Raw genomic sequence first — 25,342 nt, forward strand, 5'->3', positions numbered from 1 at the left:
AATTTTTCACAAAAATTTATATCTATTACGTCTTTAGTTTCGGTAGCTTTCTGTTTTTGTTTTTATATATATAGAATATATATTTGCGATGTATGTTGAACATATTAGTTTCGCTTGAAAAAAATATATGTTTATGTACTTATGAAAATTCATCATGATTTTCCTCAGCTTTATAGTTTTCCTTTACGTTTAAGTATAAATTTTAAGTATAAATTTAATGTTCATTTATATGTAAATGTTATATATGTAGAGTTTTGTTTACGTCTCATATGTTGTTAGCTTGGCTTTAATCTACATGTCCTAATATTATTGTTTTTCTTTATTTTTACCGTTACTTCGCTACGCTTCTTAGTTTTGTGTTATTTTGAATCGATTTCAGTTTGTAGTTGCATTACTTTTTCTTTTTTGTTTTTGTTTCGTTTTACATAATTTCCACGTATTTTTAGGAACCTATTTGTAACTAGCAAAGCACAGACGCTGTAAAATTTCTTTAGAAAAAAATGTTACTATAATTTGGCTTACAATTAATTCATATATGTGTAACATCAAAATATACATAGTACAATTTATATATTCATTAGTGTACACACAATATATATAAACTTATATATGCATTGCATTACATCTATTCTTTAATATTTCAAGAATTTTTGCTTTTTTTTAATTTTTTTTTTTTTTTTTTTTTTTTTTTTTTTTTTACAATGGCATTGCGCTGATATTTACTCAAGATTCGAAATGTTGTAAAGAAAACTTTTTCGCGCCATATGCAGAACATTAATTTTATTCATTTTATAATTTTAAAAAATATATATTATTTTTAAACAATTTGTTTGTAGAATAGAGTTTTTAACTTGCAAGTTTAAACTTCATTACTTTCAGATGAAGGTTCTAACAATTCTAAGTCGGCGCGTTTGCATTGGTTTTATATAGGTTTTACGTTAATTTACATCGATTATTATATATAAAACCTATTCCAACAAAAGTTTGTAACTAAGTTTAACAATATTCCTCTGATAAGTCACTGACTACACAAGTATCAAAAATTATTGTTTTGGATAATTTTTTTTTTTTTACATTTTTATAGAATTTTAACATTGGCACGTTATTTATAGTAAATGTATATATAATATATGAATTAGAAAAAAAATATATGTGAACCTTTATGTATATGCGTAATGTGTGATATTAACTCCATATGCAACTAGAAATCTTGTTTGTTTGTAATTGGGAACGAAACATAAAACAATTTCTCAAAAAAATAGAATATTTAAATATGTATAATGAATGAGCCAATTTCACGATTTTTCGTAACAGATACTAAAATATCATAATGGATGCAAACAGATTTCATAAAAGTTATATATGTAGTTTTAAAATTAATATGGGATCTAACTAAGCAACAAACTATATTAATTAAAAAAAAAAAATCGCCTACATTTTTCTTTTTTTGCATTCACTTATTTTGAACTTACACACAAAATAATGCTATTTATTCATGTATTTTCATGTCTTGTATTGTATACAAAAGATGTTTGTTTTTGTTTGTTGGTTTTAAAGCATATTCAAAGCATTTCAATATAAGATTATTGTTTTTAACCTGATGCACGGCTGATTGTATCCTCTGTCGCCTAAATGCATGCTGCATGCTATAAACAATTACTGCAAGTAAATTCTACATCTTAATGTGTATATAATATATCATATCATATATGTATACTACGAATCTATGTACATATAGAGCTCTAAATGTTTGTCATATTGAAGAGGTCTACAACTACGTATGCACGCATCTGAGTTTTGTGCCATGTAGATAGGATTGAGGGGCACACAGGATTTACAGATATTGGCTGGTTTGAATCTAAGAAACTTACTATATAGTCTATATGTGTATAATTTGCTCGCTGTTTTGTTTAGCCATCCCAAGCGCTACGTTTTGTACAAAGATCTCGTCACAACGACTTCTAGTTGGCTTTTTGTTTTGCTTTGTTGCACAACTAAACTCTTATCAACTTAGGATTACGGCTAAAGCTTACCAACTAAGAGTTGTGATTATTTATTAAGCTTAGACGCACGCACACACACACGCATTCACCACACAAATACAACTACCATTCACACATACATGCGCTTTGGACTTTGGGCTTAAACATAGGCATTTAAATATAATATAACCGATAAATTGTATGTATATGCATTAAAAACCCAACTCTGGCAAGCCCTTAGACCGAGCATGCCATTATTTTGACAACTTAGTTTCATTTATTATTCGCTGAGTTAGCAGCTGCTGTGGTGGACGCGGGATTGGCTGAGGCATGGGCATGTGCGTGGGAGTTGGTGGCGCCTACTGCATTGCCGGCACCACCGCCATTGCTAGCCTGCACCTGCGGCAGGGTATCGAAGCGGCGATAGTAGAGTAGATAAGGCACACGCGGCGTGTGCGGTTGCAGCACTTGCTTCTCGCCGATCGGCTTCACCGAGCTGTCATCGTAGCGCAGCCAGTTGTTATAGCCGGTATGAAACACATCCGTTATGTAGTGGCCCTTCGAGGCCTCTTTGCCATCGTGATAGACCACCGCAAACAGACGATAGGTGCGCTGCTTCTGCGACGTCTTTTTCGAGCCGAGTATTTCTGCGAAAGGCATAACAGCTGAGTCTATCTCTTTGTGGCTTGAAATATTAACTTACTGGCATCGATTTTGAGCTCCACAGGGAACTCGACCTTCTTCAGTATTTTTGTGCAGCCATCGGATCTGTAGTCAAAGTATTTTAAATGCAATATCAAAACGATGGGCAACTTTTCCACCGTCATTTGCTGCCAGGCGACCACCTCTTGTTTGCTCTTGCTGCCAGTGACGCCCTCCAGCTGATCGCGACCCACGAGTATCTCCAGAGCCTCCTTCACCGAGGCCGCTTTCTGCAATGATCACTCGATTAGTATACTTGTATCTGATTTGCTATTCTACAATTTCACTTACCTCAATGTTCAATTGGAGCGTAAAGAAGGGCTGTATAACATCTGTGGAGTGCTCGCCCTCACGTTGAAGTCGCGAACGTAATTCACCCCGGAAGATATCGCTCAGCGGAGTGCGTCCGAAATCAGTTTGACGCGTAATGCTGCCCTTGTTGCGATTGTTGCAGATCATCTGGAAAAATAGAGTTTATTAATATGATAAATATATAAATATTAAAGAGCATGATAAATAAAATACGATATTTTAGTAAGATAGCGCACCATTTATGTTCTACGTTTATATTCGACCTAAAGTGCTATAATTAGTTTTATTTTTCTTAATATAAAATATCACTGAACTCATTTCTGCAAATACTTTTAATAAATTTTAAAATAAGCCATCAGGATAGCGCACTCAAGTTCTCTATTCTATACATAGGAAGATATGTATGATCTTTGCGGGAAAATTTAAAGATTAAACCATGCTATGATTGGCGACCATCTCGACCAATGATTAATATAAATGGCGATAGAACATAGAACATAAGGCTCCACTTTGATACATTAGGAAATAGTTACCTGCCAATCGTCGCCTCCATCCTCGATCTCCTGTTCTTGCTCCACACCATTCTGTTGGGCATTTGGCTTGGCAATCAGCTTGATAATCTACACAAATACAAGAAATCTTAGTGCTCAACCAATTACTCGTTTAGGGATAGTGAAATTCTACCTCGAGCATCTCATCGTTCAGCTTGTTGAGAACGTAGCCCAAGAACTCTTCAGCATCCTCCTGTCTGCCCTCCACGTGCTCCTCGCGGCTGTCGTTCCACAGTTTGTAGATTTCCGTGGGCTCAAATGCCAAATCGCACTGCAGATCAACGCCGGCAAATTCATCCTTGCCCTTGATCTGAGCAGCTTTGTTGTTCAGCCGCAGGCGAGTGCCGCTCGGCAGCGACGAAAAGTTGCTCATATACGACATCCTGGAAGAGAACAAGAGTGTAATTTAGAAACGGTATATTTCAGTTATAGATGTGCGTGCAAGCAGTGCTCATGATGCCATCGATGGGCCAACCATGCGTACGCACCGTGCACTTGCGTTGGCCTCGACATCAGCGCAGACTACGTCCAAAACGGAGGCAATCAGCGCATGCCAGAGACCAGCGACAATTGCTGTGCCACAGACGTAACACAGACGCCAGCTGATGTTGGCGCCGAGGCGTCTGTTGACTTGTCTGTGGCGCATCGGATGGGGTGGCAGCTGGGTTGAGGGCCATTCGCTACTTACATGGCGTTCACTGTGGGAGTCTTGACCTCGCTCATCACCGCCGCCTGCTTGGGTATGGAGCGCAGCAGATTGTAGAAGGGCGAACAGCCGAGCAGCGCCTGCAGTATCGAGTTAATGTAGCAGTAATTGGATCGGTTAGTCAGGCCACGCGGCCGCAGGCTAATGGGCGTCAGGTTGGTTTTGTAACGTATCAAGAAGTCGGCGTATTTGTTGGTCCACTCGTCGAGCTGGGCGGCGCGCGACGGCTCCCCTTTCAGCGGCTTCACAGCTGCCGAGGCGGGTGGGGCCACAGAGGCCGGCACAGCCTGTGCCGAGGCCGCCGAATAGGAGAGTGCGCCCGGTGTGATGAGCGGGCCAGTTGGCGCCGGCACCGGCGTCGGCGACTGCAACTGATGATGAACGTTGGGCAGGTTCTGCGAAGGCGACGCAAAGGCCACTTGCTGTTGTGGCGCAGGCAATTGCTGTGGTGCTGCTTGTGACTGTGGTGGCACCACTGGCATCTGCGACGACTGCTGCGGCTGTGGTTGCTGCAGTTGTTGCTGTTGCTGCTGCTGCTGCTGCTGCTGCTGCTGCTGGGACTTGTTGCCCTCGTAGGGCGCCACCTTGGCCACGGGCTTCTTGCTGGAGAAGAGACTGGCCCAAGAGGGCTGGCCGCTGTCCGCGCTGCTGGCGCTCTGCGAAGCAGGCGGTGCGGGTGGCGCCAAGTTCAGCGCCGGCTGCACAGCTGCAGCAGTTGCAGCTGCACTGAAGGAGGCGTCTGTGCTCGAGTTTTGAGTGATGTTTCTTGACTTGACTCCATAGCTCGCATAGGCTTTGGCAGCTGGAGCATATTGGCCATGTTGCTGCTGCGGCTGTTGTTGTTGTTGCTGCGGCGGTACTGTTGCATTGTTTGTGCTGTTGGACAGACTTTCAGTGGACGTCTGTTGTTGAAACTGTTGCGGCGTCGCAGTGATGCTAGCCGTTGAGGTAGTTGCTGTTGTTGTTGTATTGCTGTTGCCCAGCTGTTGTGACTGCTGCTGTTGCTGCCCACTAATCTTGCGTTCCAGCGATGGAGCCGAGCTTGCAACAGGCGATGAGGGCACCTTCATCGTGCCATATGTGCGCACCTGTGGCTGACTGTTGTTGTTGCTAGTGCTGCTGCTGTTACTGTTGTTGCTGCTGTTGTTGCTGCTGTAGTTGCCCTGATAGTGCTGCTGCTGTTGCTGGTAATGCTGCTGGTTGGTGTAGGTCTTGGTGGGATGACTGTAGATGCCGCCGCCAACGGTGCTGGACGGCTTATTGAAGCCGCCCCCAGTGGATGTTGCAGTTGCTCCACTTGTAGCAGCAGCAGCTGGACCTGCACCCGCAGCAACAGTTGCCCCATTGTTTACAGTGTTGGGCGATGCTGTGACCGCCACCGACTGCGTGGACTTCTTGTGCTGGGCGGAGTTTGTCCACGACATCGTCTTGGTGGTTTGTATGGCAGTGTCGCTGCTGCCCTGATGGTGGTGGTGATTCTGCTGGTGGTTGTACTCGGAGGAGTACTTGCGACGCACTTGCTGCTGCGAGTTGTTGTACTGCTGCTGAGGTGGCTTACGCTGTTGCTGCTGCTGCTGCTGTTGCTGATGGGGTGTATGCTGCTGCTGCTGCTGCTGCTGCTGCTGCTGCTGTCCATGTTGCTCATTGTGAGCTGCCGTTTGTTGTTGTTGCTGCTGTGGCTGGGGCACAACTGGCGAAGTTTGCTGCTGCTGGTGTTGCTGCGGTGGCACGGCCACTTGCTGCTGCTGGTGCTGTTGCGGTGCTACGGTGGCAATGGATACAACCAGGTTAGATGCCTGCTGATGCTTATCCACCTTCTGCTGTTGGTAGTCCAGCTCAAGTTTCTGCGGCTTCTCGTTGCTGCCAATCGGTGTCTCCTCCAAAGTCAGCTCGTTGTTGCTCTTATTGTTATTGTTGTTGTTGTTGTTGTTGTTGGTGAGCAGCGTTTTATTAACTGTAAAAGAGAATTTCAATTAATGAGCAACTGTTCAAATGAGCAAAAGGCCCCCTAAACCCTCTCTCCCTCTCTCACTCTCTCTTGGGGCACATAATACACCAATTTGCTGTGAGCATACAAAATAATTTCCATTGCCTGCATAATTGATACCAATTGATGTCAAATGAGATATTTTCGTTCGGATCGGATGTCGTTGATGCTCCCAAATTTGGACGTCGTTTAATTGATTTGTTTTTGCTGTCGTGCCTCTAAGGAGGGCAGCGAATCGATAAGCACCATGGCACATGGCATTTAGTGGATCGTCATATCAAAAAGTCAATACCGAATCAGTTCACACGACGCTAATCAACAAAGACAATAGAAGAGATGCGTCCGACCCGCAATTAGGTGCCTCAGCTGCACTTTAGTCGAGCAGAGACAACAACAACAATAACAATAACAGTGCAGAGATAATGCCGCAGAAGTCGGCCCAGCAACTGACCCGATAACTGCGAAAAGTGTGGCAAAGCACTTAATCCATGTCCATTTCGAGTGCGATATGCGCCTCCCCCAAAAGAGAGATAACGACAGCAACATTATTATGAGTAAATCACAATTGCTGCCTCACGCTGGTACGCTGCGAGCCTATGCGAGCCATATTTATGTAGTTGAACTTTGGGCCGTGCTCTGATACGAGCCGCACGATAAACCGACTCGAAATGTCTGCCGATAAGGCAGCCACTACGACACTCCGCTGGAGCAGTGCTGAAACAAGGGAGCAAAAACAATGCGCACGTGATGTGAAGAAGTCAACGATGCGATGCTCCAATCACCCATTGGCCGTTAATAAATGCCTAATTAATAATTCCCACTGATAGGGAGTGCGAGAGTTACGGCGGGTCTCGCCCCAAGTACTAACAATTACGCGCTGTAAATATTAACACCTGATAAGACCTCAGGCGACGCCAAAGGCGGGCAGTCTCTCACGGCCCTCTTGGGGCATTGAGGCGTGGCTGAGAGACTGTGAGAAACTCAAGTTTGCACAGCTGATGAATCTCGCCACATTTTCACAATGCAATGGAAACATAAATCAGATGATATACTCGGATTATCCGATTCGTAATATTTATTGCTCAAATAAAACCAATCGGAGGTAAACTTCAATTCAATTTTAACATTGAACTTAATCGTTGCGCAATATATTATACATACACACACGATAAAATAGGAATCCAGTTTAATACATTTGACGACCCAAAATTTATATAATTTATATATAATATAATTTCTTAAAACATTCAAGGAAAATATTCAATGTACATTCTACAACTGACAACAGTTTCAACTATGCAGAGATTTTGAGAGAACTGAATGCAATATTTCCAGATATCTAGGCTAGGGGAAACAGGCCTCCTTTCCCATCAGCTGACACGTGGGGCAGCATGCCCCCAACCCGTGTGAAGCAGACAATTATAATATTAGATATGCCACTTGGAGTGTGTGAGGATAGCTATTTAAGATTTTATTAGCGCCTATATCATAACGAATGCTCTCAGTACACAATTAAAAGGCGGTGCTAAATATTATTTACCCCATATCGTCATATGACAAACAGCAGAAATAGCAGCGGGCGCCCAGTTGGACTCGGATTTCCAACAATAGTAGAGCACCCAGAATTTCGAGCTGAATGTGTTAATTAATTTCAATTAACGTCTAACGAGCGAGCCACTCAATAAATATGCTCACAATGATAGATAAAACTTGAAAATACAAAATAACAACTCGAATTCAATTGGATCAGAACTCTCAAAAGCGAAATGAAAATTTATAGAGCAACAATTGAATACAAAACAAACTCGAATTGAATTCAAATTACATAAAGAACCTAGAGATTACAATAATAATAATAATAGTACTAAAAAAAAAACTGTGTCACATTTGGGTGCGACGATGAGCTGAGAGAGCTGCAAGGTTGGCTGGATAATTACAGAGCTGAGCGCACAGGTAAATTACAAATTACAAATTAGAAAATACAAATAACAAATAGAATATAGCAAATAGCAACAACAGCAACTATTGAAATCAGTAACAACAATAACAGTTAAACATGTTCAGCTAATAATAGAAGACAGCAACAAAAACGTTGAATGCAACAATGCAAACAAGGAAATCAACAACGACACGAACAAGCGCGACTGTACTTCATTTTTACACATCAAGGCGCCAGTTGGGAGGGAGCCAAAGGGGAGGGGAGTGTTCAGCAAATGGAGGTGGAAATGGAAGTGGAAGTGGAAGTGGAAGAGTGAACAGCATTAGAACAGTTGTGACGTCTACTTCACTCGACTGGACAAATTCGCTTTCGATTTCACTATATAATAAAAACTGTACTACAGAGACACACAAACACATGCACACAGACAGACATATGCCATGCACATATCGTATGACAGTTATACATTACGCAAATGAATTTGCGTTCAACGCGTTACACTGAGTCGAGCTATATATGAACAATCGAGATTTTGTTGCCAGTTCGTTCGTTTTGTAGCTGCTTTTCCATTTGATATTTAATTGATTTTTCTTTCCAAGCAATGCGACTCGAAACGGGGTCATCATCAGTCGCGGAGAGCAGCCCCCAAAAGCGGGGCTGCTCTCTGTCTGGCTCTATCGGCTTCCCTCTGCTGTAGCTGGTCCGCCCCCCCTTCCCTCTCGCTAGTCGTGGGCCGTGCGCGGCTGTTGTTATTGAACGCGCGATTTTATTCAATTTTTATTAGCGACAACAACAGCAACAACAACAAAAACAATAACAGAAGGGAAATAAAATAACAATTGCCACATTTGAGTAATTTGCATTTGACTTACAATTTATAAGCCCATTTAATTGATAACCGACTGAATGGCAAAAAGACTCGAAATAAAAGGAATTCACTGAATGACTCAAACACTCAGCTTCAAATTAATGAAACAAAATATAAATATATATATATAAATAAATAAAGAAAGATAAGAATTATAACTGAGTTTTACTACTAGCAAAAGGGTTTCATTAATTATTCTAAATTGATTGAAATATAGGATAAAAACCTAATATTTCTTACTCTTAAATAAAGATGAATGAGATATTGGATCGTAACATGCCAGAACATGTATTTTCGATTTCACTTTTACTTTTAATCCCCCATATACCATTATTCATCTGGTATATCGCTTATCACTACGACAAAACGAGCTATGCTTAGTCATTTATGATTTGACTCACATATAATATTATGTTGAAACAACAACAAACTACAAAGAGATACAAAAACAAAGCAACTCAAAGTGCAAAGTCAGGCCACAAATGTGTGTAATACTCTCCGCATATACATACATATATACCTACATATATGTACACTACCCTACTATTTATATACACAAAAACAAAAAATGGCACAGCTCTGCTTATTGTAAAATAAATTGATTAAAGCAAGTACATAAATATATTTGCTCGTATGCATTTTCAATCACAAATAATTTGTTGTTTATCAGTAAGTGGTAAAGGGGAAAAACAACAACAACAACTTGAAAGCATAATGCAGTAAACAAATAAAGCGTGATATAGCTCTATTGCCACACGTGGAACTCATTTAGTGCTGTTGCTGTTAGTATTACAATTACTACTAAAATTATTATTATTATTATTGCTGTTGTTGCTGTTGTTCTTGTATATAAATTGATAACGATCTAGCCAATTCGATTCGATGACAAACCAGCAACAGTTAAATACACCACTGCGTACACTTTTGATTGCCTGGCAACAAGTCGTAGTAGGGCACACCCTGTGGCTGTGTGCACCCTGTTGCTGCTGTTGATGTTGCTGTTGCTGTTGCAATTCAATTGAATTCATTTGTGTCAATTTACAATAAATAATAGCCCAAGAGCTGTGGCAGCCAGCAGCAGTAAGCAATAAGCCAAACAAATTGCATAATTCCCTAAGACGACAAACGGCGGCACGCGACCTTCGTCTATAACAAAACGAATTACCTGCCCCCCACTGCGCCACCCCTGCCGCCAACGCAACACCTGTCAGCGGCACACACAAACGGCAAACAAGCGGCTAAGAACTGTAAAACGCTTTCTTATCAATGAAAGCACTAGCCAACAAATTATTTACGACGACGACAATCAGGTCGCTTTCTATAAAGTGGGCGGGGATTATATTCAGTCGTTTGTTTCATTCTCTTCTATCAACACAATGCTGTTGTTACTGCAAGTGAGTGTAGAGAGCAGCAGCGGGGTGTAGCTCAGTAAACCTTAACAATCAGAAAGGTAGAGTATGACGGAGTCGATCTAGACAATTCATTTTATCTGCCTGCCTGCCTAAAGCTCATTTTACGATACACACTTTATATAAAATCTAAATATTTAGTTTATAACAATTTCAAGAGGCTTATTACATTGAAATTGTATATAAGAAACCGAACTTGTCAATTAAACATATGACAACAAGTCAATATAGCAATAGGAATATTTATAGCAAAAGTAAATATTCTCCAATTAGGAGCGATACTAAATAATCAACTGGGTTTCTTTACAAATTAACATGGCGATATAAAATATCTATTGATGATTTTAAAAAAATATATGACATACACACGGGATGTAGTAAATAATGTCATATTGCAATATTGTATAGGCTTGGTAAGCAAAGGGTTCCTCATATTGATGAAACTCAATGCTAACTACAGGGTATATCCAAGGGGGATCAAGTAACGTTTCTTATTATTCCCAAGAATTGTCGTTGATAGGTAATGATAGGCAGGCGACAGCTCAATGGGTTGTTGGGGTTGGGCTGGGACTGGCAGTTGGCCAACGGGATAGGATGACGGGAAGGACACCAACGGTGCGACGACAGGATGAATGGTAAAGGGGCAACAGCAGTTACAGGAGCACGGCAAGGACACGCTTCACCTGCCTAGCGGCTAATGTAAATGTAAATGTGCTCCTATGGGTCTGTATGCGTGTGTGTGTGTGTGTGTGTACAACTGACATTAACATATAAATGGGTATAACAGTTGGCGTGTGGATATCAGTCACTCATTGAGGTACCACTGTATCAAGCAGGTACAACAACAACACCAACAACAGCAACGGCAACGGCAACACGACAAAATCGGAAATAGACAACAAACGATGCGCATGAAGAGCAACAAGTAAAATGCGAACAAAGTATAAATGAAGAAAAAGATAAAAGTAGCCAGCCATAGCACTGCGTCATTCTGTAAATGTACATGCATATATACACATATTCATATACATGTACATACCTACATATATGTATATGTGCATTGTGCATATATACTGTGACAACGAGGAAAACTGTTTCTCACAGCGTAAAAAATATACCTTTAAACAAAAGCGCACAAGCTGCCTGGCAGCGGCGCAATGTGGCGTATGCGCAATTTCAATTTCATTTCCCCCCACACCATTGCAAAAAAAAAAAAATGAAAATAAAATCTGAGAAATAAAAACAACAATAACTGAGAAGAAGGTTGTTAAGAAATTCTTGAACCGGCCAAGAGGCGATGACATTGGCGTCTTCAATACACAAACGCATCTAGAAAAGCGCATTCAACTCTTTCGCAAAATGAAGGAAAATTTTAATGGGAGAGTAAATGGACAGCACAAAGCAATTTTTACTGTGCCATAAACTTAACAACGCTCTCTTTGAGAGGCAGAGCGAGATAATTAATCAATTATGATAGCGATACAAATTTAGATTTTTAAATATAAATCGCTTTTCTAAATTCATAATCAGAGGTAGGGCCTTTATGCTTGTTCTATTACTCTGTATATTATCCTAGCATTTATTCATTTATTAATTTGTTGGTGTGCTTTTCTGGCTTGGGCCCAGAAACTACACCCATCCCATTTGGTCGGTTAACGGCAGCTGCTTTCCTCTTTTGGTGCAAGCGGATGAAATTGTGCAGGTAATTCAAACACCTGCTGCATGTACAAAGCGTTTTGTGGTTAGGTGGGCGTGGCACTGCTGCCTACTCAATGCTCGCACCGCCCGACGTTGGCCTAATGCCACGTGTCGAAACCAGCACAGCCTAGTTTGCATATCAAGTTAAGAACCTTATGCATTTCAAATCAGAACACACACACGCATTGTTTGTGAGTGTGTGTGCTTTACTTGTGGTATAACAGTTTAGTCTTGTGTGCATATTATATTTCGATTTCGAGAATTACACGATGTGACCAAACTAATTGTCCAATTTCCTTGCCCTAACAACTACTATCACACGAAGCGAGGGAGGGTCTAGCAGAGGGCGGCTAATGCGCTAATATCATAGCAAATCAAGTTGCGAAGGCAGAGAAGCAAACGTCAAGAGCTGCTCTGCTGCCCTCTGGCATTGACCCACAAGTCACATGGCTGTAAGTGTGTGTGCGTGGGTGTATGTGTGTTTGTGTGTGGGCCTTACAATTTTTATGAATGACATTGAGCAGTCACACACAGTGATTAAACCGTTTGGCAAAACAGCAAATCCTGTTAAGAGAAAACCCCTAAGAGAACCTCCGATCGAAATTCCCTTAAGCTCAAGCTCGCACCAAAGCAAAACTGTTATAAACACACGTTCGCATTACTTCAAGACTAAAAATAATCCGTTTATAGGGCTATAAAACTGTGAAATTAGCACGCTCTGCTTATCTAAAACAAAATATATACGTATATTGAGCTTTGTATTTATTATAGGTAAGAAAAAAACCTGTTAAGATAATGCACGGTTTTCACTTCTGTTTTGGACACTGTCGAAGGTCTCGCATTGGCGGCGCCCAAAAGGCGGCACGCCAAAAAATGTTAAGCACACAGAGCCACGCATACATGCGGCATACAGACGCACGGCGAAAAAGTAAAAGTTTGAAAGTCACAAGTTAACCTTTAACCTAAATCAAAACTAAGAGCAACAGTTTACGCTCTTTCACTGCGTCTTTTATACGGGCAGACGGCTAAAACTGTTATACGTGTGCCGGTTTTGTCTGGCCCGGCCTGCCAAAGCTAAGCAACAAAAAAGTAACGGACATTTCGAAAAAGGAAGACAACCCTTAAGAAAATGCGTCATAGATGAGGGTAGTTCGCCAGGGGGGCTGAGTTGCTATGCGGATGGATGGGCAACTATGTGAAGTTGATTGTCTGAAATCTGTGTGAAACGTTTCAACGGCAAACATTCCTTTTCGCGTTGACACCGTTGTTGCTGTGATTGTTGTTCTTGTTGTTGTTGCCGCTGCCGCTATGGCTGCCGCTGCTGCTGCCTTTGGCAATGTGCACATCAGCTGTTTCTGCCAAGCGCAACCCTTGCGTCGCATACCTGTAAACCAGCACGAGCGAGCTTCACACAGCCAAAGAGAGCGAAAAGCCAAAGAGAGCGCTCCGGCCAACAGAGAGCGTGAGAGGGAGAGCGAGAGAGCTTGCGCGCTTGAACTTCAAATGCGTTGCATGAGAAATAGACATCGACATCGGCGAGGCAATCGCAATGTCAGCAACCGCATGGCGAGAATGTATTTTGTTGTCGTCGTTGGCTGTTGTTATTCTCGATATTTATTTTGTTGTTTTTGCTTTTCCTTTGGTTTTGGTTATTTGCTGTGCCCGATTGTTGTTGCTGTTTGTAATTTGAATTGTGTTTGTTGTATAAGGTTGTAACGTAGTTGTTGCCTTTGCGTTTGCTTTCGCATTTGGTGTCTTTGTAGCTGGCTGTTTTGTGTATAACAGTTCTAGCAGCCCCGTCAGTCGGTTTCAGTCGTCCGTGGGTTACGACGAATTTTCATTTTCATTTTATATCGAACAGCGCAGCAGTGACGACGGAACAGTCTGTGTGCGGTGCTTTTTGTTGGTATCTCTCGCGGCGCACAAAGAAAAAATAAAAGTTGTATACACCCAAAGCATAAATTAATAATATCTATGCATATAGATGAATTAATAAACCAAAGCTAGTCATCAGACTCAAGTTCAAGCCTTTAGTTCAAACTGCAGCTCGCTGCAAGCGTCAGTTGCTCTACGTGTGGTTAAGAGTGAAACACGTAAGCCAAGTTCCGTGTGCGCTTGTGTTATTGCTGCTGTTGTTATTGTTGGTGGATTTGTTTTCATTGTAGTTGTTGTAGTCGCTGCTACTGCTCGGCCTGTTTGTTTCGTTCAATTCACCTTTTATCGATCACACGTTGCGGGGCCGTCCGTCGACAGAGTTTTGCTGACGCCAGGAATTTGTATTTAATACACATTTGACAATTTAATTTCAATGCTCAACAAATTATACAATTGCATTGCCATTATCGACATCAGCGGCAGCGGCAGCAGCAGCAGCAGCGGCAGCAAGAGCAACGCCGAATACGTACAGCACCCCCAAAAAGCAGAAGTGGCGATAGCGGCGGCGGCGGCGACGTCGGCGGCCAGCAATGCAAAAATGTGCCATACATAAAAGCAGCAGAAGCATGTACTACTAGCCCCAAAGGCAACAAATACAACTACAAATACAAAAGCAATAGCCGAAGCCGAAGCGAAATTAAAAGTAAACGCAAAAGTGCAAAGTCAAAGACAAAAGCAAAAGTTCAGCCAAAGTTTGCAACGCCAAAACAATAACAAAAATACAAATTTTAGATTGACCAGCCAACTGCAACCGATACAAACATTTTACGAATAAACAAACTAAAAACAAAACAAATTCAAGCACAACCAAATCCACAGCACAACGTGACAAACAGTAAAAACTCAGACCGTTATTTAATAAATTCAAATATGTATGTATAGCTGCAGTCTCTCCTCCACGGTCTTTTGCTGTCGATAATAATGCAGAAGAACTTTAAGTAGTTACAATTTAACAATAACAAAGCACGCACACATCTCAAATAACGGCATCTAAAGCTTCGCTGTTAACTCCCGCGGAGAGCAGAACTTAAGAGTGGCAACGCCATAAGCATTGCAGAGCATTAGGGAATGGCAGAGAGCACGTTAAATGCTGAGCGCGCGCAAAGATAAAAACAGTAGCAGCAACGGCAAAGGCAACAGCGACGTCGGCGGCGACAGCAACTGCTCTAAGGCTCGCATAACTCGCAACAGCGCCGAGCGCGACACTTCGGCAACGCATAACAGACAAATCGACGATTCTGACTCCCTCCCGCCTACGACTGCTAGCGGAGTCGAATGAGTGAGCGAGTGAGCGAGCGGGCGTGCAAGTGAAAAAAAAAAGAAACACAAAACGAAATTCAAATTGAAGTAAAACAAAAAGAAAAGAACGTTTGCTTGAAATTCTGTCAAGTAAGCAGCAAGGCAAAAGAAAAGTGTGTGCGCTTAGCAAGGCGAACTAACGGCTTAACGCAAGCAACTACAAATCATCCACAGCAAAACACAATTATGGTGGACAGCAATAGCAATACTAATACGGGGTCGGCGGCAGCTGCCGTTGGCAACTCGGCGGCGCGCCTGCGCAAATTCGAGCGCACGGAGAGCGAACTGGCATGCGAGGAGGCGGCACGGCTAACCGCCGAACAGAACGACAACAGCCCCGAGGATGACAACGACGAGGAGGACGACGACGACGGCGGCGATGATGAGGACGAGGTTAGCGTCTACGGCGAACTGCCGCCGCCGCCGGACGGCGGCTATGGCTGGGTCATATGCTTCGCCAGCTTCATGTGCAACATGATCGTTGATGGCATCGCCTACACTTTCGGCATATTCCTGGAGCAGTTTGTCAGCTATTTTCACGAGGGCAAAGGCACCGTCGCCTGGGTGGGCAGTCTGCTGTCAGGCGTCTATCTTAGCGCCGGCCCCATCGTCTCCGCCCTGGCCAATAAGTACGGCTGCCGAGCCGTTTGCATCGCCGGCAGCGTGGTTGCCTGCATCGCCTTCGTCCTGAGCACGTTCAGCGGATCTGTGGGCATGCTTATGGCCACTTACGGCTTCATGGGTGGGTTTGGCTTCGGCATGATCTATTTGCCCGCTGTCGTAGCCGTGGGCTACTATTTCGAGACGAAGCGCTCCCTGGCCACGGGCATAGCTGTGTGCGGCTCCGGCTTTGGCACGTTCGCCTTTGCTCCGCTGGCCACCTACTTGCTGGAGGAGTACGGCTGGAAGAATGCGCTGCTCATTTTCGCTGGCCTGATCCTAAACTGTGCCATCTTCGGCGCCATGATGCGTCCACTCACCTATCCCAAGAAGAAGAAGGTCAAGCCCCTGATGCAGCGCATGTACGAGGAGAAGCAGATGCAACTGGAGCGCGGTTCGTTTGCCGGCTCCCATTTCATGGTCCAGCTGCCTGATGGCACCATGGAGCGCAAGCTGAAGATGCCCTTGAATGCCGACCCAGGCGTGCATTCCAGCCTCAATCTCGAGCTGCTGGCCCAGCAATCTGGCGGACTGCATCCGGTCTCAACGTTGCCCACCATCACCGAGTCCAAGGTCGTGGAAATTAATGCTCAGTCCCCTCCACACAATGGCAATGCCGACAGCAATGGTCAACTATCCACGCGCTCGGGTCGTCGCTCGCAGCGCAACTCGGAGAGTGAGCACAGTCCGTACCATTCGCAGGATGCGATGATCCGCAACGCCTCCCAGCCCGCCTTCCTTGCTGGCGATCACCAGAGTCTTCCCAAGAACGGGTCGGTGCCCTCCTTCAGCCGCGTGCGCAAAACATCCGGCAGCGAACGCTACCAGCCCTCCTTGGCGGCCATTCGCGCCTCATCCCGCGGCGATATTGAGGCGGGCGCTGGCGGTGACTTCAATACCTCAAAGTTGTCGCTGTCCCAGCGCCAAGGCAGTTCCAGCGGCAGCGGCGGGCGCATGGTGCGTCCAATGTCGCGCAAGGACATCTTCTACTCCGGCTCCGTCACGAATCTGCCCCAATATCAGTCCCAAAAGTCGCTAACAAACTACCGCAACTCGGTGCTGTCCCTCACCAAGTACGAGAAGAGCATGCAGAGCATGCGTCTGGATCCCCTGGCCGAGGCGGACAAGCATCGCGAGGAGTATGACCTGTGCCCCTGCCTGGGCATACCCGATTCGGTCAAGTCTGTGGTGAACACCATGCTGGATGTGAGCCTGCTCAAGGATCCCGTCTTCATGCTGATGGGCGTATCCAACATATTCGGCATGGCCGGTTTGTATGTGCCGTTCGTGTACCTGGTGGATGCTGCCAAGGAGCACGGCATTGCCAAAAACGACGCCGCCATGCTGCTCTCCATCATCGGCATCACCAACACCGTGGGACGTGTCCTCTGTGGCTGGGTGGCGGATCTGCCCCAAGTCAATTCGCTGCTGCTCAACAACATCTGCCTGCTCATCTCCACAGTGGCGGTCACACTGACTCCGCTCTGCTACAGCTATAGCGCCTATATAGCCATGTCCATTGCCTTTGGAATTGCCATTTCTGGCTACATCTCGCTAACGTCAATTATTCTGGTCGATCTGCTGGGCCTGGACAAGCTCACCAACGCCTTCGGCCTGCTCATATTGTTCAGAGGATTCGCTGCACTGCTTGGAACACCGCTGGCGGGCCTAATCTACGACTTAACTCAGACCTACGATCTGCCCTTCTACATGGCGGGTGCACTGTTTGCCGTGTCCACAGTCACCAGCTTCTTGGCGCCCTGCATGAAGCGCTTCAGTGGCTCAGACGAGACGCCAGTGCACGCTGAGACACTGACGCCCATCGACGAGGAGCAGGGCGAGGATGCCGAGGACGAGGACGAAGATCAGCCGATTACCATAGTGCCCAAGATCATCAAAACTCTGCCCAGTCCACAGCAGGAGGAGCCACTGCAGCCATTCCCCACCACGCAACAGAAGCCAGCAGCAACAACGACGGAATCAAAGCTCTAAGCAACAAGAATTTAGCACACAAACAAATAATATAAATAAAGCGAAGAGAGCGAACAGGAATGTAAGAATGATAAAGTGTATGAATTAAGAGTAGAGTGCGATATTTTTTTAGCAACTTATACAAAGAGGAGGAGCCCCGGCTTGACGGTGGAGCAAAGATCAAAGCTGACATCAGAGATGGGCAATGCGAGATCGCAGTTTAGGCAGGGGCAGGCCCAGGTCCAGGCAAAGCGAAAGTATTGTAAAGAGAGCACACAAAACAACTATCAATATATATAAATGATATATTATATATAACGATACAAAAACCGAAACTATGCCTAAGCAACTATTCAATATACACACAACAAATTATAGATTTGCTTGAAGGCAACTTAGGAAATTTAAGCAAACTTGGCTTAGCTTCGATAAGATTGTAGCAGAGCTCTGCTGCCATATATAATTAGCTATATAAATATATTAATACATAACACGCTCATAAACCAACAACAACAGCAGCAACAACAGCAACTAGGAACTCTGATAAATTCTGATTGATTATAGTTTCAAATGTTATTATACAACAATAGCGAAAGCAACAAAATCTAGATTGTAAAATATTTTTATTATTTGTTTGTTAAATTTTACGATTTTTAATATACCATTATGTACGATTATTATTATGATTATTATTACTACTACTATTACCATTATTGCTATTGTATTTGTATCTGTACATGTATTATAGTAACTCTCTATCTATATTATAACTGTTGTTGTGCATTCGTTGTTATACGGCAATTGTTTAAATGTGTCATATGGTCTAGTTATAGCAGAAAGAAGGAAAGGAAAGAAAAAAACACCCGATAGCGACTAGCGATTGGAAAAGTGAAACAACAAAAAACAAAACTAAATAAACGAGTGTAAAGCTTACTATTCTAATAGTTAGTTACTTTTTGTATGTATAAATATGGCAAAGCGATTAGCTTGTAAAGCGTGTAAGCCAAATGAGAGCAGAGGAGAGGAGGAGAGCAACAACTATTGCAGAGACAACGCGAAACTAATAAAATTTTATATTAAAATATTATATGAATGAAACCCTAAACAAAAATCAACTGAAATTGTTTTCAATTTTTTAACTAATAATGTATATGTACAATAAAATAAATGGCAACTTTATGGCTCACATTTTGTATATCATGAAACGAAATGAAAGAATCGTGCAAATATTTCCGACAAGTCCATGACAAAAGAAAACAAATTTTTAAAGGCTTGTGCGTTTTGTAATACACAAGAGAACTAACTATTAACAAAATATACATACATATATAGATTGTGTTATACTTATACATATATATATTTATATTTTAAAACTAATCAAATGTATAGAGTGGGTGACACCCCCACGCACACACATAAAGAGCAATAAAATGCAGTTCTACGCCATTTACACACACTTAGACATGCTCCTAACTAAATAAACAAAACAAATTTCAACTGTTATACGCAACAAATATAGAAAACTTAAATTGAGATCGCTAAGCTATGCTAAACTACATTCGCAGCACTAAGCAAAGCTGAACAATAAAAAATGTTAGAAGAAAACCAATCAAAAAAGAAAATAAAAACATTTTCCAAACATTAACATGAATTTTGATAATCTGTTATACGGCTGGCTGGTAAGTAGTGGAAAGATGGTAACATAACACTGGCTCTAAAAAGCATCGATCAAAGTTCTGATAACGATAATTCAGTTGGCACCTTATCGAATTACCTTGTACTCAAGCAACGAGAACTCTACATAAATAGCAATTATGGGCGTGGAGTGGAGTGGAGTGGACGTGCGCCACTTGGGCAACACTCACAAATCGCAGCCCGATTATAAACTGGTCCGGCAGATTAGCCTAATCAATAAATGGCGTTTAAATGAGCCCTGCGAGTTGCTAGTATTGCGAAAAACACCTACACACACACACACACATATCAATCACATATCAATCTAGATGTGCTTACGCCACTGCGTGATATCGTGATATCAAAGTATTGACAAGTCGCCCCACCAAGTGCTGCGAAAATAACAATAAAATGCCCACTGAGACATTTCACAAACTTAACAGGGCAAACACATTCACACACACACACATATGTACAGAGCTGGACAGCTATCAATTTTGCTTTGGGCCGGGTGCATAATATACATGTGAGCCATGTACGCGTGAAGTATCGTTTCGCTTTGCTCTGCTTCTCTGGGCCGTAATGGGCAGTGGCCAACAAAAATGTCATTGACTGTGCGGTTGATAAGGCGGAAGGCAACACTAAACCGGACGCCATGCATCATACAACTGAGTCAGGGGGCACAGCAAAGGTGAAGCTAAAAGAAGCTCAAAGAAGAAATGCTCATTAGAACTGTAAAATATATTCATAATGTTTAATACTTATAAATATTTATAAGTATTATTAATTTCCATTACACGAATTCCTACAACATTTCTTATGCAAAAGAAACTGAGGAAACCTCAAAACCTCAATTGATATACCCGGCTATAGCAATGCACTAACTGCACAAATGCGACAGTAAGTGGATCATGACGTTGACGTACTATAAACTGTATATATACACTCGATTGATAAGCATAAAGAACGCACAGCAACAAGAAGAAGCACAAAGCGAGAGATATTGTCCTCTTGAACAGCCGATCAGTGGTAAGAAAGATTAGTATCAAAGTTATATAGAATATAGACCCAAGTATATGTGAGTGATGTCTAGACAATAAACCCAACACCTGTTAAGGGGCTTCGCCCCCAAGTGCTACCCCTCATAACCAACTCGAGCAGGCATTACAAGCACTCAGAAACAATTCAATCGGATCGCAGCAGACCAAGCAACAAGCGCCTAGCAACAATACGAATAAATCACTCGGAAAGAGCTGCCCCAGCAATTAAGCAAAACTATACAAAAAATCAAAGATATGCTAGCTACTGCATGACGAATATCGTATACCCTTGCTATTGATATTTAGAAATTATAAAGTTCTAATAAAATAGACAGAAACTCGAAAATTAAATATTATTGGAGACGTAGAAGAATAAGAGGAAATTGAACAACTATATGAAATGAAATATATAAAGTACAGAATCAAACATGTTCGTATATCGCAATTATATCGACAGATATTGAGATTGCCCAAAAACCAAAATACAACAACAATAATAATAATGCTTAACTTGACTCAGCTATATTATAGCAAATTATAGTACCCCTATAAGCGTATCACAAAAAAATGAAAACAACATTTGGAAGGCGTCGCAACGACGTCCCATATCATGTGATATTTTGGGTACACCTGACTCAAACGCAACTGAAACCCCAAACGACTTCAACCGAGCACAGAAACCCGGAGAGTCAGCACAAATTACATCAAATAAACACAACTAAAGACGGAGTTCATGAAAAGCCCAAATTAATTCTCATATGAAAAATTCCCACAAAAGTCTCAATGTTTGTAGAAACATAGCGAGCTCAATGTAAATAAATGTATCAATTAATATTCATTCCTGTGTTATGAATCCTAAATTCAATCAATTAATGGAGAAAATGTAATTTATTAAATTTTAATTTGTTTCAATTGATTTGTTTTTGATCCGAAACTTAAAATATTTCTTCAAAGACAAATATTAAGGAGTAAATTGTAAATAATCAATTGAATATTTCTTGCATGCCTCCAAAAATTAAAAGTGATCAGGGAGTACATATATAGATAGGTGGAGTACTACATACACTAGGTATAGAGATATAGAAAGTTAATTGCATACTCAAGTTCCATTTAAGGAGAATGTTTATCAAAGAATACATATCGACCTGACTTTTATCAATTCAACAGAAGCTCAAATAACATGTACTTTTATCACTTGAATCAACATGAATTCTATTGGAATCAAGTTCTATGTGCGTTAGTGGCGAGTCATGCCTGAATAAATTGCAATTGATAAACAAAAAATACCCAACGGACGCTATCGCAACTCGTTCATCATTGATGAAAATATCAAAGTATAAATAGAGAAAGGTTTTATCAGTTATCCGACACTATCGAAACTATTCCCAAGTAAAAAACGCTGCTATCAGCTGGAATAATCAATTTGTGGCACTTACCCAGCGCTTCCTGTGGAGCTGGTGGGGTGGGCGTCTCCGCTTGAGGTGGTTGGACCGGCAGTTGCTGTTGCTGTTGCGGCTGCTGTTCGATGCAAATTGTTGGCTGAGGTTGTGGCTGAATGATATGATGTGAGGGAACGGCCTGAACCAGCATGGGCTGAGGCGGACCATCTGCTGGCAATGTCCAAGCAGCGGGCATGCCAGCAATAGGCGCAGCTCCACATTCGGATAGCTCATCATCATACTGACAATGTAGGAAAAAGATCGCATGAAAATAACGAAACGCTTAACTGTGGTTCACTCACCTGTGGCACTGGAGCGGCAATGGGATGCATGGCCTGAAGAGGAGCCAGCTGTCCATCTTCATAGATCTGCATAACGCCCATCTGCTGTTGCATCTCGTGTATTTGCTGAGTATCGTAGATGGGATAGTTGGGGCTCAACATGTTCGACGTTTCCGGTGAGGTCAACGTTGAGCTGTTGTGGTTGAGCTCATCGCCATTCGCATGCGCCATCTCCTGGTAATCTTCGGCATACATATGCGTTGGATGCCAAACCTGGCGGTCATCAACTACGCCGCCCTGCGGCTGGCCAGCGTCGTCGGGCAAGTATTGATATTCAGACGGCTGCATAAGTGGCTGGTAGAAACAGCCACCCATGTAGTTGTACATGGGTGCGCCATTGTAGAGCGGTATATGAGATATATACAAGGGCATGCCAGTGGCCGGATGTGGAGTGCCTGTCGCAGTTGGCGGCGCTTGTATGGGGCCGTGATGCGGCGCAAAATAGGTGCCCTGATAGCCGCCATATGCAGCGTACGGATGCGGAGCGTAATAGGACACTGGCTGCAGCTGTGCCTCCGGCGGTTGCTGCGGCACCATCTGGTCCGGTTGCAGTTGCATGGCGTTTGGTGCCGGGCTGGTGCCGTCCGGTTGCAGTTGCTGTGGCTGCTGCGGCGGCAACTGCAGTTGCTGTTGCATGTGGCGTTGTCCGTGGTAGTCGCCGCGACGTTGGCCACCGCCACCGCCGCGTACGCGGCCACGTCCACGATTGCGTCCGCCCATACCGGATGAAATGTGGCCATTCGGATTGCCTTGATGGTGTGGCATTGGCGCTATTTGCGGTATTAGCGGATTGCCCTAAAAAATAGTGAAATTCAAATGAATCATATTTTAAGGAATAATCAATGGATTATCAGATTCCAACTCACCTGCTCCGGTGGCAAGTCGCCATGCGCACTCACATAATGGGTCGGAGCACCTCCGCCTGGCATGTAGGCGGTCTGCGGCCAGTTATGGAGATTCACATGGGCAGTCACATTGTTCACAAAGACATTGTTGGGGGCCGGCAGCATCGCAGAGTGATGGAACGGATGATGTGGCATGTGCGGATGATGCGCTGCTCCATGGGCAGTGGACATGTACAGAGCTTGAGGCTGCTGATTGTATACTGTGGGCACAGCATTCACTGCGTTGCCATTGCCATTGTCGTTGTTATTATTGTTAGATGACGACACAATGCCGTTGTTGTTGTTGTTAATGGGCGGCGGCTGTGGCGTCGTTGGTGTGGACACTGGCGTCGCCGCTGGTGGCGGTTGCTGCTGCTGCTGTTGCTGTTGTTGCTGCTGCTGCTGCTGCTGTGCAACCGGCTGCTGCGTTTGCTGCGCCATAATTGGAACGACTGCGCTACACTGGCAACGCAGTTGGCAATGATGACGACCGTCGGTGCAATCGGATTTGGTTTGGCGTTTCTGGACGTATCTCAGGATATGCACAGCACATGAACACGACAAACGCCAAACATTGAAGTTTTTACTGCGAAACGACAAAAATAAAACCAAAAGTTAACACAAACGAAGCGCCAAAATTTGAGGTTAAATTGAGATTGCTGCAAAACATCTGGCAACGCCGCACAGCTGTGGGCCACAGAAGCAAGAAGCATAAAAAAAATACAAAAAGACAAATAAACAGAGAGAGCAAGTGCAAGAGAGAGCGAGAAAGAGAGTGCGGTCATACTGTACCGGGTGGGGTGACAGCCCCACCAGCCCCTCCCCGACAACTACAAGTGGCGTTCAGGTGTCAAAAATATATAATTCAAAACAACATGAATTTGCATGTACAAGCTTAATGCCGGCTGGCGAAAAAATGTATTGCTATCGTTTGACACACACACTCATACGGAAATAAACAGGAACGAGTGACACATGCACACACACGCACTCACACATACAAACTTACACACACACCTGTAAAAAAATACGTCACTCGACCGAACAAAAAATAAAAGAAAATTTAACTGCAATCTGCAGGCAACGAGTTCAATAAGTGTCGAAATTCCAACTAATTCGAATTGACTGCGTAACTTAAGCATGTAAATGCACGCATTCCAATGTCCAATGGCGGCGTCAGCGACCGACCGACCCAGCAAAGAGAACACCACGTTGACGGCAAAAGAGAACTCGGCGGAATGTGCCGCAGGGACGGTCGTGGGTTAGGGGCGAACCGAGCGGGCGGTCAGTTGCTCGGTCAGGAAAAGTGCGTTGCGGGGACTTACCTTTAATGGTTCGCCAATGGTAATTCAATTGTGTGGCAAATCTTTCATGTTTTTGCGTGCGGGCGGACCCACGACAGTGCGGCGGGTGGCTGCTGCCAATGAATAATTCGTGCTTCAGATTCACTTGCCGCGGCACTCTTTTTTCCAAATGACACGACGAATTCTGCAAGCAACTTTTCCACTAGGCTTTCCTGTCGCGTCGACTACTGGTTTAATTAACACTGTTACTCTCTGCACGCACCACCCGCACACGCACAATCATAAAAAATATAGTATACAATTTGTACCACTTGCACAAAGTCTTAATTATTTTATTTGCATGTGCAACAAAAAAAATCTTTTATTTCGTTTCTTTCACTCGTGGTGACAGTGTGACCTGTTAAACAACAGCAATCTTTGCAGAGAAGAAACATTAACAGTTGCTCATTTCTGTTAGCTAACAGAACAATACATTCTGCAATTACTAACAGTGTAAGCACTAAAAGCTTCACATCACCAAAAGTCCAAATATGCTTACAGCTGATTTTTTAAATATTCGAATATCTTGTTATATGACTAAATTACATCGAACTTATAATTAACATCTGCCAACTGGCTTCAAACTGTTATCGATTGGAAGT

The 25,342-nt window shown here is 43.2% G+C and overlaps 2 protein-coding genes across 2 annotated transcripts; one reads left to right on the top strand and one right to left on the bottom strand.

The window, feature by feature from the left end:
- Positions 1–765: 765 nt before the first annotated feature.
- Positions 766–25,100, bottom strand: LOC6583465 (mastermind-like protein 2). The gene is made up of 10 exons (XM_002009097.4): positions 24,723–25,100; positions 23,380–23,983; positions 22,475–23,308; positions 22,170–22,413; positions 4,236–6,207; positions 3,681–3,930; positions 3,530–3,616; positions 2,976–3,143; positions 2,686–2,914; positions 766–2,629 (listed from the first exon to the last, which is right to left on the bottom strand). Exons 2-10 carry the CDS (start codon positions 23,836–23,838, stop codon positions 2,256–2,258), a joined length of 4,617 nt encoding a protein of 1,538 aa, XP_002009133.2. The 5' UTR covers positions 23,839–23,983; positions 24,723–25,100; the 3' UTR covers positions 766–2,255.
- LOC6583466 (monocarboxylate transporter 12) lies at positions 13,984–18,105 on the top strand. The gene has a single exon (XM_032731583.2). It carries the CDS (start codon positions 15,575–15,577, stop codon positions 18,038–18,040), a length of 2,466 nt encoding a protein of 821 aa, XP_032587474.1. The 5' UTR covers positions 13,984–15,574; the 3' UTR covers positions 18,041–18,105.
- Positions 25,101–25,342: the final 242 nt, after the last annotated feature.

The sequence above is a fragment of the Drosophila mojavensis genome, unplaced genomic scaffold (assembly GCF_018153725.1).
Source record: "Drosophila mojavensis isolate 15081-1352.22 unplaced genomic scaffold, ASM1815372v1 contig_74, whole genome shotgun sequence".
Lineage (NCBI taxonomy): Eukaryota > Metazoa > Arthropoda > Insecta > Diptera > Drosophilidae > Drosophila > Drosophila mojavensis.